Source organism: Crocodylus porosus, unplaced genomic scaffold, assembly GCF_001723895.1.
Source record: "Crocodylus porosus isolate Cpor-Errol unplaced genomic scaffold, CroPor_comp1, whole genome shotgun sequence".
In the NCBI taxonomy this organism is placed as follows: Eukaryota; Metazoa; Chordata; order Crocodylia; family Crocodylidae; genus Crocodylus; species Crocodylus porosus.
Window position 1 is genome coordinate 43690901 of NW_017728906.1, and position 14282 is coordinate 43705182.

Sequence of the window (14282 nt, forward strand, 5' to 3'; positions counted from 1 at the left end):
CCCCTTGTGAAACTGAAGGCAAAGTTGCTGCTTTCTGACAGGTTAGCTTCTTCTCAGCCTTCTCGCCTCACTCTTGCATGCAGTTTTTTCCCTCAACCACCTTGAAAATTCACATGAGACTTGGGCGTTTTTTCTGATGCAAGGTAACCACCATTTGGAGACCCAACCCCCTCACCTTGAAGTTTCCCCAGCACACAGCAGCAGTGGCAAGCTAGAGATACATCCATATGGACACACAGATAAAAAGATTATTTATGAAAAGCCACAGACATGGAGCTACGTGACATGTTTAACCCTTCCCCTCCCACCAATTAACCTGGTCAATCTTTGGCTTTTTTAAAAAAAATATTTTTTTAAATGTGTAATACTGCAGGTTGCAAGAAGCCAAGATAACTTGAAGGCACCCTGTGTCACACTAAAGAGAGGGGTCCTTTAAGCACTGAGATAGAATTAAACTATTTCCTGACATTCAATTAGTAACTTTTGACCAACCTGGTTCTCTACTTACTCACCTGCCACCAAAGTTTGACCCTGACCCCCACAAGTTCCTGTAGGGGCTGTGGTCTATTCTCCCCTTTATACCCATGTGTAACTTCCATTGATACCAACAGAAGTCATGCTCTGCCACAGTGGGAGTTTTACACCACAAAACTCAATATAAGCATATTACAAAATATAAAAAATAAGTAGTGTATATATTGTTTTCTGCTTCCTATTTATATAGATATACAGTATTAAAACCCATACATAAAAACACTTACCTAATCAAAAATCTCATTTTTGCTAATGTGTCAAACAAATAGAACAAAAAAATAAAATCAAAAAAAGAAAAACCCACACACCTAAAGATTGTGCTGTTTCACTCAGTTTAATACAGTTTTGTTCAGAAATAGCTGTACTCATTTAGAGTAAAATTCTGTTCTACCCTATTCTTTTTGTCTTTGTCAGTACAGGATTATAACCTCAATATTGCACATTTCCCCAAGAGTCAGTTCTATTTGGACCCTGATAATGAAATGCATTCAAACTTAATTAGCAGCGCAAATAAAATATGCAGCACTAAGAAATACCCCTCAGACAACTTTGAAGGCAACCCCTGGGGTAAGAGTGGGAGGCAGGGGGTAAAACAAAAACCATCCCCTTTGTCCCACTAATACAACTGTTTCTATCCCCAGTGCCTTTGCAGGAACATGAGAAAATATTATTTAAAAAAAAAGGTGGGGAGAAGAAAAAAGAGGGAAGAGCGAGCACAAGACAAAAACAGACATTCCTAAAGATTTAGAACAAACAATAAAAATACCCCCAGACACTATGCAATCTGGATCCTGATATCAGGGGATACATTTCCAAGAGATTAATTGCTTCTTTGCTAACAATTAGAATATTTTTAGCTCTTCCAGCCAATATATCAAGCAAAAATTTCACAGTTTTCATTTAAAGCATAAGTGTTTTTGGGGAGTAGGAGTTGTTAAAATAAAATAAGCATCGACTACATAAAAATAAATGGCAATGCTTCCATTTTTCCCTCCTATCACTGCATAATGTTGCATGCCACTATTTTTTTTAAAGAGGTAATCGTCTTCACAAACCCATAAACAAATATTGTGAAAAGGGGAGGCTCTGGTCCCTTCTTTGAAAAGCCTCTCCCCTGTTATGTCACCACAACTGACAGCTGTACTGCATAAAAGCAAAGCTGCGTTGGTCTGACTTGAATACAGTACCAAAGAGTTCTTCCCCGGCTACATGCCGCCCTGCCCCCACATGTCCCACCCTAACCCCTATCATTATTTTTCTTCAAAAAATGTTTTGTTTCTTTCAGTTTCTATTCATATTTGTTCAGTGCAAGAATAGTAGAAGCCAAAAGACATACATATTGCTTGTTTCAGTTCTATAAAGTTCTTAGCTTTCTGAGACAGCTTCTTCACATACTTCAAAATTTATTGCTTCCAAGAGTCAATCCTTCACACAATGCCAGCTAGCCATGGAACAATGGTGAAAGTCCTTTGCAAAAGAGAGGTGAGCTCTGTAGTAGCTGAAACTCTCATTTAACCAAGACAAAGTTCCCCAGCTGGTTTGAAGTGAGGTCCTCCATTTCACAGTCCACATGCTGCAGTGCGACTGCATCATAACCTGCAGACTGCACAGAGAAACTCTGCGGGTGAGAGAAGGTTGTGGCGATTGGAGAGACATCGCTGCTGATAAACAGGTGGGTGTCTAAAAGGTGAGCAGCTGAAGACACTGGTGAGACACTAAGCCCAAAGAGGTGAGGTTGAAGCAGCTGATGGTTGCCACCAAAGGCCAGTTCGAGGGAGTTTTCCCTTTGAAGCTCTGACAGCAAAAGGGAATTGGATGTTTTGCAGGTGCTAGAATTGTCAGAGGAGGGAACACAGTGCACTGCAGACACCTGAGCAGGCTGGTGACAAGCTGGCTGGAACAACTGATGATGCTGCAACTGGAGCATTCTGAACAAAAAAGTCAAGAGGGAAGGAAATTAAACACTTATTGCTTGGGAGTTCCAGGTTTTCTATGCAGCACTATCCCAACCACTTCTCAACTGTTTGGTTCATGTACAGTGGCTTGTACAGGTCAGTCACACCAAACAGAAATGTGGGAATCTTTGGGGGGGGAAAAAAAAAAATCACAACCAAATGATGTGCTCACAATTCATCAACTAAGGAACATACTATTCTAGTGACTAAGGATATTGGTGCTCAGTTTTCCATCTTGCTTCTATGAAAACTAAGAGTGGCCACCAAACATGAGAACTAAAGCCACTGGAACTGTGCCACATTTGTGGAATGCAACTTTTCCAGATCACAAGGCCCTATCTTCTAGCCATGGGAAAATAAACAGGAAAGAAGGAAAGCATCTATCCCCAAACAAAAACAGTGCTTGTGATAGGAAGAAATGATGTTTTGCCTTTGCATTATGCAGGGCTTCTCACTCCATAATTTCAAAACATTAGATTTAGACTCCTAGATTCCTGTGAAGCCACATGTCAGCATTACACAAACTGCACAAAGGCATAAGACAGGGGTGCTCAACCGCTGGCCCAAGGGCCAAATCTGGCCCCCGGCTCTGGGGCATTCAGCCTGCAGAACTCTCCATGGGTCCACGGGGAGCCCTGTAGACTGTTGCCCTATGCACAGGATCTGGTGAGCAGGGAAGTACAGTGCCTGATCCTGGCACACACGGTGTGGGGCCTCAAAGCCTGATGCCCATATGCAGGATCAGGTACAAGCAAGTGCAGGAACCTGGAGCATGATCTCCACATGCAGAACTGGGTGGAAGCAGTGCAGGATCCTTGGGTCCCAATACTGGCACACAGGGCTAAGTGGGGACAGCCCAGTCTGGATCTGGGCCTGTAGGCCCAATCATGGAACACGGAGTCCAATCCCACTCACAGATCAGCCCTGTGCCACTCATTTGGCCCGCAGAGCCAACAGGCTGAGCATCATTAGCATAAGGGATGTTACGAAGAAGTCAGAGTGGCCCATTTGCTGTCACAAAGCAAGAACCAGGAAAAGAACCTTTCAGCCCTAGCCCTCAACCTCTTTTTCCAACTACCGGACAATAACCTCATTTCCTAAAACGAAAATACTGCAAAAAACAGGCTACTTTAAAGTACAAGTTCAACAACTGTGTATCACCTGCTGCATAGTTGAGAGAGCAACATAAACACATTACATATCAGTGCCATAATTGGACTGGGCCCTGTTGCCAAATGGACACTCACCTCTGCTGTTGGAGCACCTCTTCGAGAAGGCTTCTGCTCTCTCGGCTGCTTCCCCCACTGCTGTACATGCAGGTGTTCTGCTGTGAATGCTGGAAAGGGCTCATGCCATTTCGTGCTGCCCGAGCTGATGAGGATTGACAGACCTGACGAGCAAAGCCTTTGATTTTATTCAGACCAAGGAAGCCTTTGGCTCTAGCACTCTTCCGTAACTGCTGTCTAAATGCTTTCAAGCCTGTGGGAGACAAAGGAAACAAGCCCTTTTTATTTCTCCTCAATAAAGCTTTGCAACTGGGTGCTAAATAACTCCCTTTGTGAAGCAGCAGTTCCCAACCTGTCTGAGCAGCCATGTTAAGTCTACTACAGTGAGACCTAGGGCAATACAGACAAGATTCCTGTCCGTTCACATTCACCTACACACCCTACTCATGAGCAACAAAGCTCATGCAAATACAAGGCTGCTCCGGGGCACCTCCTGTTCTACTATTTTCTGACATGTGCAGAGCTAAATAGGAGGAAGGCAGCAATTTCATGCTGGTTCATTATTAAAGTAAAGAAGTGGGAAGCCTAGAATACCTAGCGCAGAAATTAGAAATGCTACACTAACACATGGAACCACTTGGGAAAACACTAGCATAGGTGGCTTATTCCTGAAATCACTTTTAATGCTCTAGTTTTATGGTAACTGGTGCAACAGGAACTCCCAAATGCCACTCTACGTTACTACTTGGAAATGTGTGCCTCTTCAACTATAAAGCAAGAAAGGAATTACCTTGAGTTAATGAGGTATCAGATGCTCGCCTTCCTTCCTGGAAGCTGAGAGGCAGCAAAGCAGCACCTCCCATACAGCCCTGAGCTTGCAACACTGGAGTATCGGACTGAGAAGTCAGAAATGGCGATGTCATCCTGGCTGTGGCTGGGTTACCTGTCATTACTTGATCTGCCAAACAGCTGCTCAGAGCCACCGGGCCCTCATTTGAAGATGAAGTTAGGCAGCTGTCTGAACTTGTTCCCTCTGTGGGGCTTGCTGAAGAAGAAATGACTATACCTACAGAAGGGAAGGGAGGAAGATCAGCGAATGTTTCTGAAACAAGCAGAGGAAGAAACAAAAATTTCTTATATCTCTCCCTGTACACTGCAACCAACCACAGCTGTCAGACTAGAACCAGATTGTTCCAGAACAAGGGTGGCCAGTTTGCAGCATGCACACTGCAAGTGGCACAGGCAGCAGCACAGGGCAGTGTGAAATTTAGGCCCTGGGGCCATGTCCAGATGAGTGCTACATACTACATGGTCAGGTGTTCTCCACACTGCAAGGGAGCAGCAGCAGCACAAGGGTTTGGGTTTTTTTTAACCCCTGGATATCCAGAGGTCAAAAAACAAAACAAAACAACCCCATGCAAAAAAAAAAAAAGCAGAGCGGTGCATGCCAGCGCAGCATGTGCTGCTCAGAACTGGAGCCTGGCTGGCCGGAGCCACACTGTGGCTGCCAGACAGGCTCAGAGCAGCAGGACCACCGCTGCTGCAGCCTTTGCAGGACCCTGGGTACAACTGCTGGGACCAGCCGACTGTTGGCCCTTGTCTCCCCTACCCCACTCAGGGTAACCTGCCACACACCAGAGTACATGTGGCATGGGTGTTCCCTAGGGACAACTATCAGCAGCACAAGTTGCAACACCGTTAGTTGTCCCTGGGAAATCAAACGTCCATGCTAACCTGGACACAGCCTGGGAGTGCAGCAGTAGGCTGTGTGTAATCTAAGGCTATAACTCTGTTACTTTGGGGCAGGAGGGAGAGTTACATCAGGACCTGATCCTGTTCTAACAGAAGTCAATGGCAACACTAAAGTAGAGTCGCACATTCACCAAAATCCACAGGACCTGGGATTTAACTTGATCTAAAAGGGCATGGCCTAAATTAAGTACACTTCACTTTCAAAATACATGGGTACTAAATGGCTACGTCTATAAGAATTTTCAAAAGCTGCATACATTTAAAGAAAGAAATAACTGGAGAGTGCATAGAACAGATGAGTCACTGTTTGACCCCTTCTATCGTAAGTCAGCATAGCTGCAAAACTAGCATCTACTGACATTTGCTGTGTCCTGGCTTCTACTAGGATGGTCACAGCAGTCCACTCAGTTTGTACCTCAGAGACCTTCTCCCCTGAAGGACTTACATGGAGGGGTATGTTGGTAGAAATGAGTAGTGACTTCAGCTAGCGTGTGCCTCCTGCTGGTGTTGTTGGGAATATGAAGGGGGTTGTAGGCTTTAATCTCCTCCTCCAGGTCTTTCTCCTGTCTCACTTCCTCGCTAATGGTGGTTTCCAGAAGGCTGTTGGGAGAGATGGAGCGATTCCTGAACAAACCACTGAAGCTGGGATCTACAGGAAAGAACACTGGCTGCAAAAAAACAATACAACATAGAAAATTAGCAAAGAGCCATTTATTTATTTCTATGAAAACAGTCTCATTTGTTTGTGCTTTGCAGGGCCATGTACCAGGCCTTTATTATGCCTACTGTTAAAAGGGTATTATGGCACTATACATCTGAATGTTTAACGAAATGAAACTGAGAAGCAGAACAGCTGGAGGTAAAACCTTTGTCATGTCAAATTAACTGAATAAGAACACCTGGATGATATTTAGCTGAAAGCACCAACCTGTAATGGATTGTTCATGTCACAATCCATTTCTCCCTGCAAGGATGACTGAATCAGGTTCTGAGGTTGCTGGTAAAGCAGAGATGATCTCAGGGATTCACTTGCAAGACTGTCCTGAGGCATCTGAAGGCAAAAAGATATAGGCAAGATATGAGATAAACCGCAAATCCTATCAATTTTTCAAATATTACTGGCACATTGGGTATCTATATGTCCTCCACCCAAGCTTCTCAGAGCATTTGGCAAAAATTAATAAGTGTACCCTTAAAACACAGAGGTAGCTCTCTGTCCTAAATGGGGAGCTAAAAGAATAAAGTTTAAGAAAACAATCAGAAGTGACAATGGAAGTATGTGGCAGAGGTGGATATAGAATCCAGACCTCCTTATTCTCCACTGTGTCAGGCTAAGGACACCCAGATCACCTTCTTTTTTGTTACTGAGTCCCTTTAAGAAATCAGGACTGGCTCATGAAACATCTGATTTGCATTCAACAAGATGTCAGAAGCAGCTTGTATTTCTGAAAGGACAAATTTCCAATCAGAAGCCTCATAACTTAGCTCATTATTGACCAGCACTGGAGGGAGACTATTCTTTGGACTGTGACCTACAGAAAGTTACTGTGTTAGGAAATGGGCCATTAGTATTCAATCAACCTCCTGCTGAAGAACAGCCTGCCATGTCCTCTGGGTACAGGACAGAAAGATTAAACTGACTCAGAGGACCCTTATGGTCACACCTTGTAGTTTCCTGTAATATTATGGGCAAAAGCATTTGATGAATAAAATTAAATACAGCAAAGGAGAGAATATCAACAGTACAAAGGTTTACAGTAGACTGTATTACTTCAATGTTGCTGAGCTCCGAACTCCTTGGCCTTTGCCGACGGCCAGTCACTGGACGATTTGACACCTGGCTGCTTCGGTACTCCTTGAGGCGCTCCAACAGAAGGTAATAAATTGCGGCAAAATGATTGTAGCTGCTGTTTTGTAGTGACTAGAAGATGTGAAAAGGATGTTTAAACTACAGATAAACCACCTTTAAAGAACATAAAGAGCAACAACAGGGCAACTAATTTTCAAAACATCATCACATCCAATAAGTAAACAATGCTGAGTAGCTTCAACTCAGGGTAAATCTTTAAGCATATATGCATGAGCGGAGGTGTGGTTAACCTCTTGCCCTTTCCTGAGGAGCCAATTTCCATGCAAGCATTGTCAGCAACTATTGGCACTCTGTTAGTCCCTGAACAAGCATCTAAGGGACACAAGTATTTCATACCAGTGGAATGACCTAAAGCTCACCTCAATTGTTCTCTGTTTGTCAATACCAAGAGCCTGCATGATTCCAAGAACCTGCTCATTATAGTCTCCCAGATTGGAGTTGTAGTTCTGCACGGAGAAGGACAAAGACTGCTGCTGCTGAAGAGAAGGGTCTGCTTGCATCCACTTGTGCTGCTTTATCTGGGCAATGGTAATTCGTTTGGTTGGGTCCACAACCAGCATCCGTCGAATTAGTGTTTCACAGTCTGGACAAGTGGGGGGAAAAAAAGCCATTAACAAGTGGTAAAATTAAGAATCCAGCCACTCACAAGAAGCTTCTAATTATTTTATAGCTGTAGTTTACTGCTTATAGAAAGTTTATTCAGCTTCTTTGCATCTAATATCTATGAAGATGTGTAGTAGAGGTTCTAATCAGCTGATGCAGGTCTGACTATGCAGATACTGAAAACTGCATAAGCAAGACCCTAACATCAAAAACACTAACCAAGCCCATATAAATTTCATAACAGCAATGTCGCTGCAAGAAGTGACATTATAAGAAACCTACAGTTCTTAAGCAGCCTTTGGACTTTTGCCTGGAAGCAGTGCCAAATTCAGACCAGTGCTAAGTGGGTGCAATTCTATAGATGATTAATCCATTTAAAATAGGGCTGAATGTGGCATAAAGCCTACTAATGCTACAGCATATTATTGTTTATTTGTGAGTAATAAAAAATCTGCAGCAGTTTAAGATTAAAATTGGTTAAGAGGTAAGGTCCAGATCACAATAGTATCCCTTAAGCTTAAAGGGAGAATTAAGTGTAGCTGTATAAATTATCGGAGGAGTTAAAATACACTTCACAACAGACATCAGTTCTTTTTAACGGTCTTGTAAAAATAAAATAAACTCAATGTAATGATAGGTCTCACTGCTTCTGATCTTCTCAATAGCATATGTCACATTTTAAAATATACTCCTTGTGCCTAGTTAGAATACCATGCTCGACTTCATTAACACCTTTTTTGGTGTTTATTTTTTTAAAGGTCATTTCCTCAGCTAGGGTATGGATGAATCATCATTTTAGCAACCCATACTGATATTCTAAGAAAGGAAAAGGTAACTGTTTGGGTGTATGTTATGTAACAGATATACGCTATGCTACAAGTACAGTAAGAAAGAAACTGTGCTTGAAAGCCACAAGAGAGACAAAGTATTGGGCAACTGCATGAAAGATAAAAAGAAGAAAAGATGCTTATGCAAGAAGATTATTCATCACCCTCCTGCTAGTAACCCCTTTTCTAGTGCCAACGTTCTAAAAATGTACCTTGGGACATGAAGTAGGGGATGCGGAATCGTCCCTCCAGCACTCTTTGTCTCAGGGTTGGCAAATTGGGTCCATCAAAAGGGAGAGAACCACAGACGAGGACATACAGCACCACACCAAGGCTCTGTCAACAGAAAACGACACAAGCACATAAGTCACCAAAGAATAGGTAGCAGTCATGAAAACCCAGTGTTAAACAAAGCATAAAAACAAGAACACTGTGGAACCCAAAGCTTACCCAGATATCAAGGTGAGGGCCTTCATATTCCTTGCCTTCAAAAACCTCTGGAGCTGCATAAGGTGGGCTTCCACACCAGGTAGAGAGGGGTTCTCCTGATTTGTAGAAGTTTCCAAACCCAAAGTCTGAGGGAAAGCAAAAATCCAGAGTAAGACTTCTTTATTACATACCACGTTAATATTTTAAAACCAAAGGGGAAAAAAAGGGAGGGAGAGTGGATTTATTTCATGGAGGATCTTTGCCTAGCTTTTTTTTGGTTTTTTTGCTTGGAAAGTAGATATAATTCAGAGAAATACTGAGCTTAAGTCTTTTTTTAAATTCACTTATAGGATAATCCAGTTGTCACACTGGAGAAGTAACATTCAGTAATATATCATGTTTTCCATGGCTTATACAATGACTATTTAACTGTCTTACCTGCTAACTTGATGTTCATGTTGGCATCTAAGAGGAGGTTCTCAGTTTTGAGGTCTCTGTGCACTATGTGATGGCTGTGACAGTATTCCACTGCTGAAAGGATCTGCCAAAACTTCTTCCGAGCTTCACTTTCACTTAAATGCCCATTGGAAGTCAAATGATCTGCAGGATCATATCAATAAGCACCAGAATTAAACACAGATAAGGTTAAGTTTTCATTATCCTGAAGAAGCTGCATTCACTTCTTGGTATTTGATATCCAACTAAACATTAATACCCTACATGAATGCCAGTAATAAGGGAATGCTTTCTAAAACTAAAAGAACTATTATTTGTGGAAATGGGAACTTACCAAACATTTCTCCATTTTTTGCAAATTCAGTAACAATATAAAGCATGTCCTTTGTCTCCATAACCTGTCAAGACAGAAGGGAGGTCATGTTACTAAACCAGATCCCTGAAAGCAGTTGGATGGGGGGGGGGAATGGAGGGGTAGAATCGATAACTCGATAACTTATCAGTGCTACTATCTACAACTATTGTAGGCAGTAAAGGCATCACAGTACTCCTTCCATATAAGATGCAATTCAGAAAGATAATTTTTTTATACCCCTAAACACACAAAATTGCTTCCTACATTTCTTTTTCTTCTCTCCCCCTTGCCATCTAATTTCCATAAAATAGATTAATAAAGTATTTCAATTTTATATACCATTATGGAACCTTTTTTGTTGCTGCACTGGTAAAAAAGTAGTCGTAATTGAAGCAATCAGCATAGATCATTCCAGGACACAAAGTTTAAAAACAGGCTGCCAAAATTCAAGGACCTTCTACGAAAGACTAGCACGTACGGACAGCAAAGCTGATATTTACACTCAGAAAAAAAACCTGACGAGGCAATATCAAATACCCGACTCCCACTTGCTACTGGATATGACAAAAAACCCCGGAAGATGATAGCTCTGCCTGGCCAGCAACAATAGCATGCTGTTTGTGCAACTGTATTTTTCGATATGTGTCGATAGCAACTGTCAATAAGCAGTCAAAAGTTCATTTATTGATCTGGCATTGATTTAGTTTTAAAAATGTGTTACTAGTTTAAATCTTTCTGAAAGATTTGCTATAAGTTAGCTAAAATACTGAACAGCTAGGTGGTGAAAATAATTGCATTCTTTGCTCCTAAGGTAGTATAGTTTATAAAACATTAGTAACCAAGCAGATGTCAATACTCCATACATTTTCAAACTTCTACAAAAAAAAAAGAGACAATGCCTGGGGTGCCTTTCATTCTTCTCTCCATGTACAAACATAATATAATAAAAAAAAAAAAAAAAATAAGGAGAAAAGGAAAAGAGGTTTCCAGTTAAAACAACAACAACAAAAAAACCCAAAGAAAAGTATTCTGGGAAAGTTGCCAGCTGAACAAAAACGAGATGCTGTGTTGAAACTAAAACAATGACGAAATAGAACAAGAACACACACCCTACACTGATATGTCATTTCATTCCATCCCTACTTCTCAGACTCCACTGAACAGGTAAAGCAGCAACAACAATGAAAAAAAGAAAATTCAACTAACAAGAAATTTTGATTTGCTACCCATGTCATGTTTGGTTAACTGATTTGGTTCAACAACATGAAATTTTAAACTGATTTTCTAAAGCCTGGTAACAGCACATTCACTTGCATTGTTTCACCAAAGTGAAATTACCAATAATATTACAAAGCATCTTTGTACCCTGAACTGTCCTATGGGCAACAGTGACGTCAGGCACTAACCATCAAAACAAGAAGTATTTGGAATATAAATGTCAAGTACTCTTGGTGTGCCAAGCTCTTTAAAAATAATGCTTCACTGAAGTACCTGCCTTACTGGCTCTTCTACCTTACATGTTAATTACAGCTTTCCAAGAGTCCTTTCTGATAATGGCACTTGCTACTTCCCACCAAATTCCAGACCTGCTGCTCGATTTCTTAATCCAGTCACCTGTCCCTCTTCCCTTCACAAGTAGACCCTGACTGATTGCGATATCCCATCTTTGCAAATCCCCACGGCACTATTTAAGATGATTACAGGGAACTTGCACCAAATGCCAATCAGAGCAAGTATTTAGTATTTGCACAGCAGCCCTTGCTCACCAGACAGCTGTGATCCTGTTTTCTGTACAATGCTATTTTGTATATAAATATGTACTGAAACACAACTGAACAAAACTTTAAATAAATATATGTGCAGAAAAACATAGGAGAACATTTTTATCAGGTTCCAAAACTAACACAAGTGGAACAAAATAAATTTATTTTCTGAGACTTCTCAAGATATTTGAGTTCTCTTTTAAAAGTGTGTAACAGAATTTTCATTACATTTACAAAAATTTTTAAAAGCTTTCCATTTATGATGTACATGAGGGGCAGACAAATGTATATTACTTTATGTACTTCATAGACTTACAGCCTTTAAACAAAGCTAAAAATGTATATTTAGCTTCACAAATAAAACAGATTTAGGCAATCAACTAAAGTTTAAAACAATTACGGAAAAAACCCAGCGAGTTTACCAATGAAACACAAATAGCCAATAACTTCAATCTGAAACTAACCGGGCAATTCTGACCAAATGCTCTTTAATATTTAAAATTAAAAACCACCTCAGACAAACCGTACTGTAAGTGTTCAAGGAACACTAAAGAAACTTAAAAACAATGCGTATTTAATTCTCTTTTAAATGCTTCAGAAATGTGAATTCCTTCCCTGCAAACATCTGATTTAAAACCACGTGCAAGATAAGTTCAGTAGCAACTAAAGCCATGGGAGACAAGTACATCTAATATGCATGCAGGGATCAGAACAGATCTCTTACCTGATAAAGCTTGATAATGTGAGGGTGATTCAAAAGCTTCATTATCTGAACTTCTCTATAAATTTTCTCAAGGTTGCTTGGGTCTAACCTCGTTTTGTCTATAATCTTTATTGCAACCTGCAGATTTAAAAACATAAATCCAGCCATTTACTTCAGCTGCCAGAATCTTTCACAGTACAAATACACCTTTAAAAACTTCAGGGCTACAAAACAGATTTCGCTTCTTGCAAACTGCAGTATGTTTTATTTTCTTTACACCCTGTGCAAAGAGCCTACATGAGGGAAAGAACAGAACTGCAGACATCAGCGCTTACTCAAGACACAGCCGAGGAATATCACTCATCTCCTGCTGATGCCCAACAGTTTCCTCCCATCTATTTTCTCCTACGCTGTCTGGTTCGATTTGGAAACCTGTCACCCAGTCCAGTTCACAAACCCACCAACAAAACCAATGTTCATCTGGATTTTAAGAACGTGCAGAACCAGCCTCTTCTGAACAGCTCCCGAATTTTGTTAATGAAATCAGGTGCGCCTCCCGTCTCCACAGGGCACTTTTTTATGCTGCCTTAAACTCCAGAACTGGCTTTAAATTTGCAAAGCACCAGGCAACTCTTCAAAAAGCCCCAGGGGAGGGGATTAAACAATTCAGCCCCAGAGAAGTAGGGCTAGAGGGGACTGAAGTGTCACAACACAGGGCTGCATGTCCAACTTGTTTTACCTTCACTGGGGCTCCCCTAAAATGCAGAGTCCCCCTGCTCCACCAAAAGCCGCCGTGTCACTGGGATTTGGAGCCAGGCTAGGATTCTGTATGCCTTTACTGCAAGAGGAGAGCTTGCCTAGCCCCATCCCTTACTGCACAGGGTAGCGTGTCTAACCCCATCCCTACTGCACAGGGGAGCTTACCTAACGCTGTCCCTTGTAGCATAGGAAAGCCTGTCTAACCCTTTCCCTCCCCTATCCAACCTGTCTTGCATGGGAAAGCCTAACCTCATTGCTTACTGCATGGAGGAGTTTGTCTAACCCTGTCCCTTACTGCATGGGGGAGCCTGCCTAACCACGTCCCTTATCTGCCAAACCCCAGTCTTGCAAGGGGGTAAGCCAGTCTAACCCCGTCCCTTAGTGCACAGGGGAGTTTGTCTAACCCTATGGAAGAGCCTGTCTAATCCCATCCCTTACTGAATGAGGGAGCCTGCCTAACCCCAACCCCTGTGGCAGGGGAGTACCTGCCTAACCCCAGGCTTGCATGGGGCAGCCCACCTAACGCTGTCCTCTAGGGGACAAGGGAAAGCCTGTCTAACCCCATCCTTCACCTGCCTTACCCCAGTCTTGTAAGGGAAATGAAAGCCTGTCTAACCCCGTCCCTTACCGCGCGGGGCAGCCTGCCGACCCCTACCCCTTATGGCACAGGAGCGCCTGCTTCGCCCCAGTCTTGCATGGGGGAGCCTGTCTGACCCCATCCCTTGCCGAATGGGCGACCTGCCTAACCCCAGGCTTGCACCGTCCCACCTCGCAGCGGGTGCAACCCCGCGGCTGCCCCAGACCCAGCCCCACCTGCGTCTTGGTGACCCGGTGCCGGGCCAGCTTCACCACGGCGAAGTTGCCTTTGCCCAAGGTGTGCTCGATGTCGTAGAAGCCGACGCGGAGCGGGCGCGGTGCGGCCGGGCCGTACTCGGACATGATGACCATGGCTCGGGCTGCCGCCGGCGCGCGGCCACTGCCACTGCCCTGCTCCGCTCCTCCGCGCGAGCTCCCCGCGCGCCCGCCCGCCCGCGTGTGAGTGTGCGTGTG

The 14282-nt window shown here is 42.8% G+C and overlaps 1 protein-coding gene across 2 annotated transcripts; it reads right to left on the bottom strand.

Moving 5' to 3' along the window:
• Positions 1-338: 338 nt before the first annotated feature.
• SIK1 (salt inducible kinase 1) lies at positions 339-14276 on the bottom strand. Of its 2 annotated transcripts, none has more exons than XM_019529019.1 (13): positions 14046-14276; positions 12495-12611; positions 9987-10050; positions 9635-9796; positions 9218-9342; positions 8980-9103; positions 7697-7920; positions 7239-7388; positions 6396-6518; positions 5913-6135; positions 4506-4781; positions 3737-3968; positions 339-2462 (listed from the first exon to the last, which is right to left on the bottom strand). In XM_019529019.1, the coding sequence occupies exons 1-13, from the start codon at positions 14178-14180 to the stop codon at positions 2042-2044; spliced, it is 2376 nt and encodes a 791-aa protein (XP_019384564.1). In that variant the 5' UTR covers positions 14181-14276; the 3' UTR covers positions 339-2041. The 2 variants fall into 2 exon arrangements, with proteins under 2 accessions (XP_019384564.1, XP_019384565.1); XM_019529020.1 differs by lacking the exon at positions 14046-14276 and adding an exon at positions 12809-13222.
• Between the last annotated feature and the right edge of the window lie 6 nt (positions 14277-14282).

Bases quoted from the DNA above. Each gene is read 5' to 3' on its own strand.
- SIK1 (XM_019529019.1), bottom strand. From the start codon at position 14,180: ATGGTCATCATGTCCGAGTACGGCCCGGCCGCACCGCGCCCGCTCCGC. The intron at 7,389-7,696 runs GTGAGCTTTAGG...CACATCTTCTAG, and splicing joins ACAAACAGAGAACAATTGAG to TCACTACAAAACAGCAGCTA. The intron at 6,519-7,238 runs GTAATACAGTCT...TTTTGCCTTCAG, and splicing joins CGGAGCTCAGCAACATTGAA to ATGCCTCAGGACAGTCTTGC.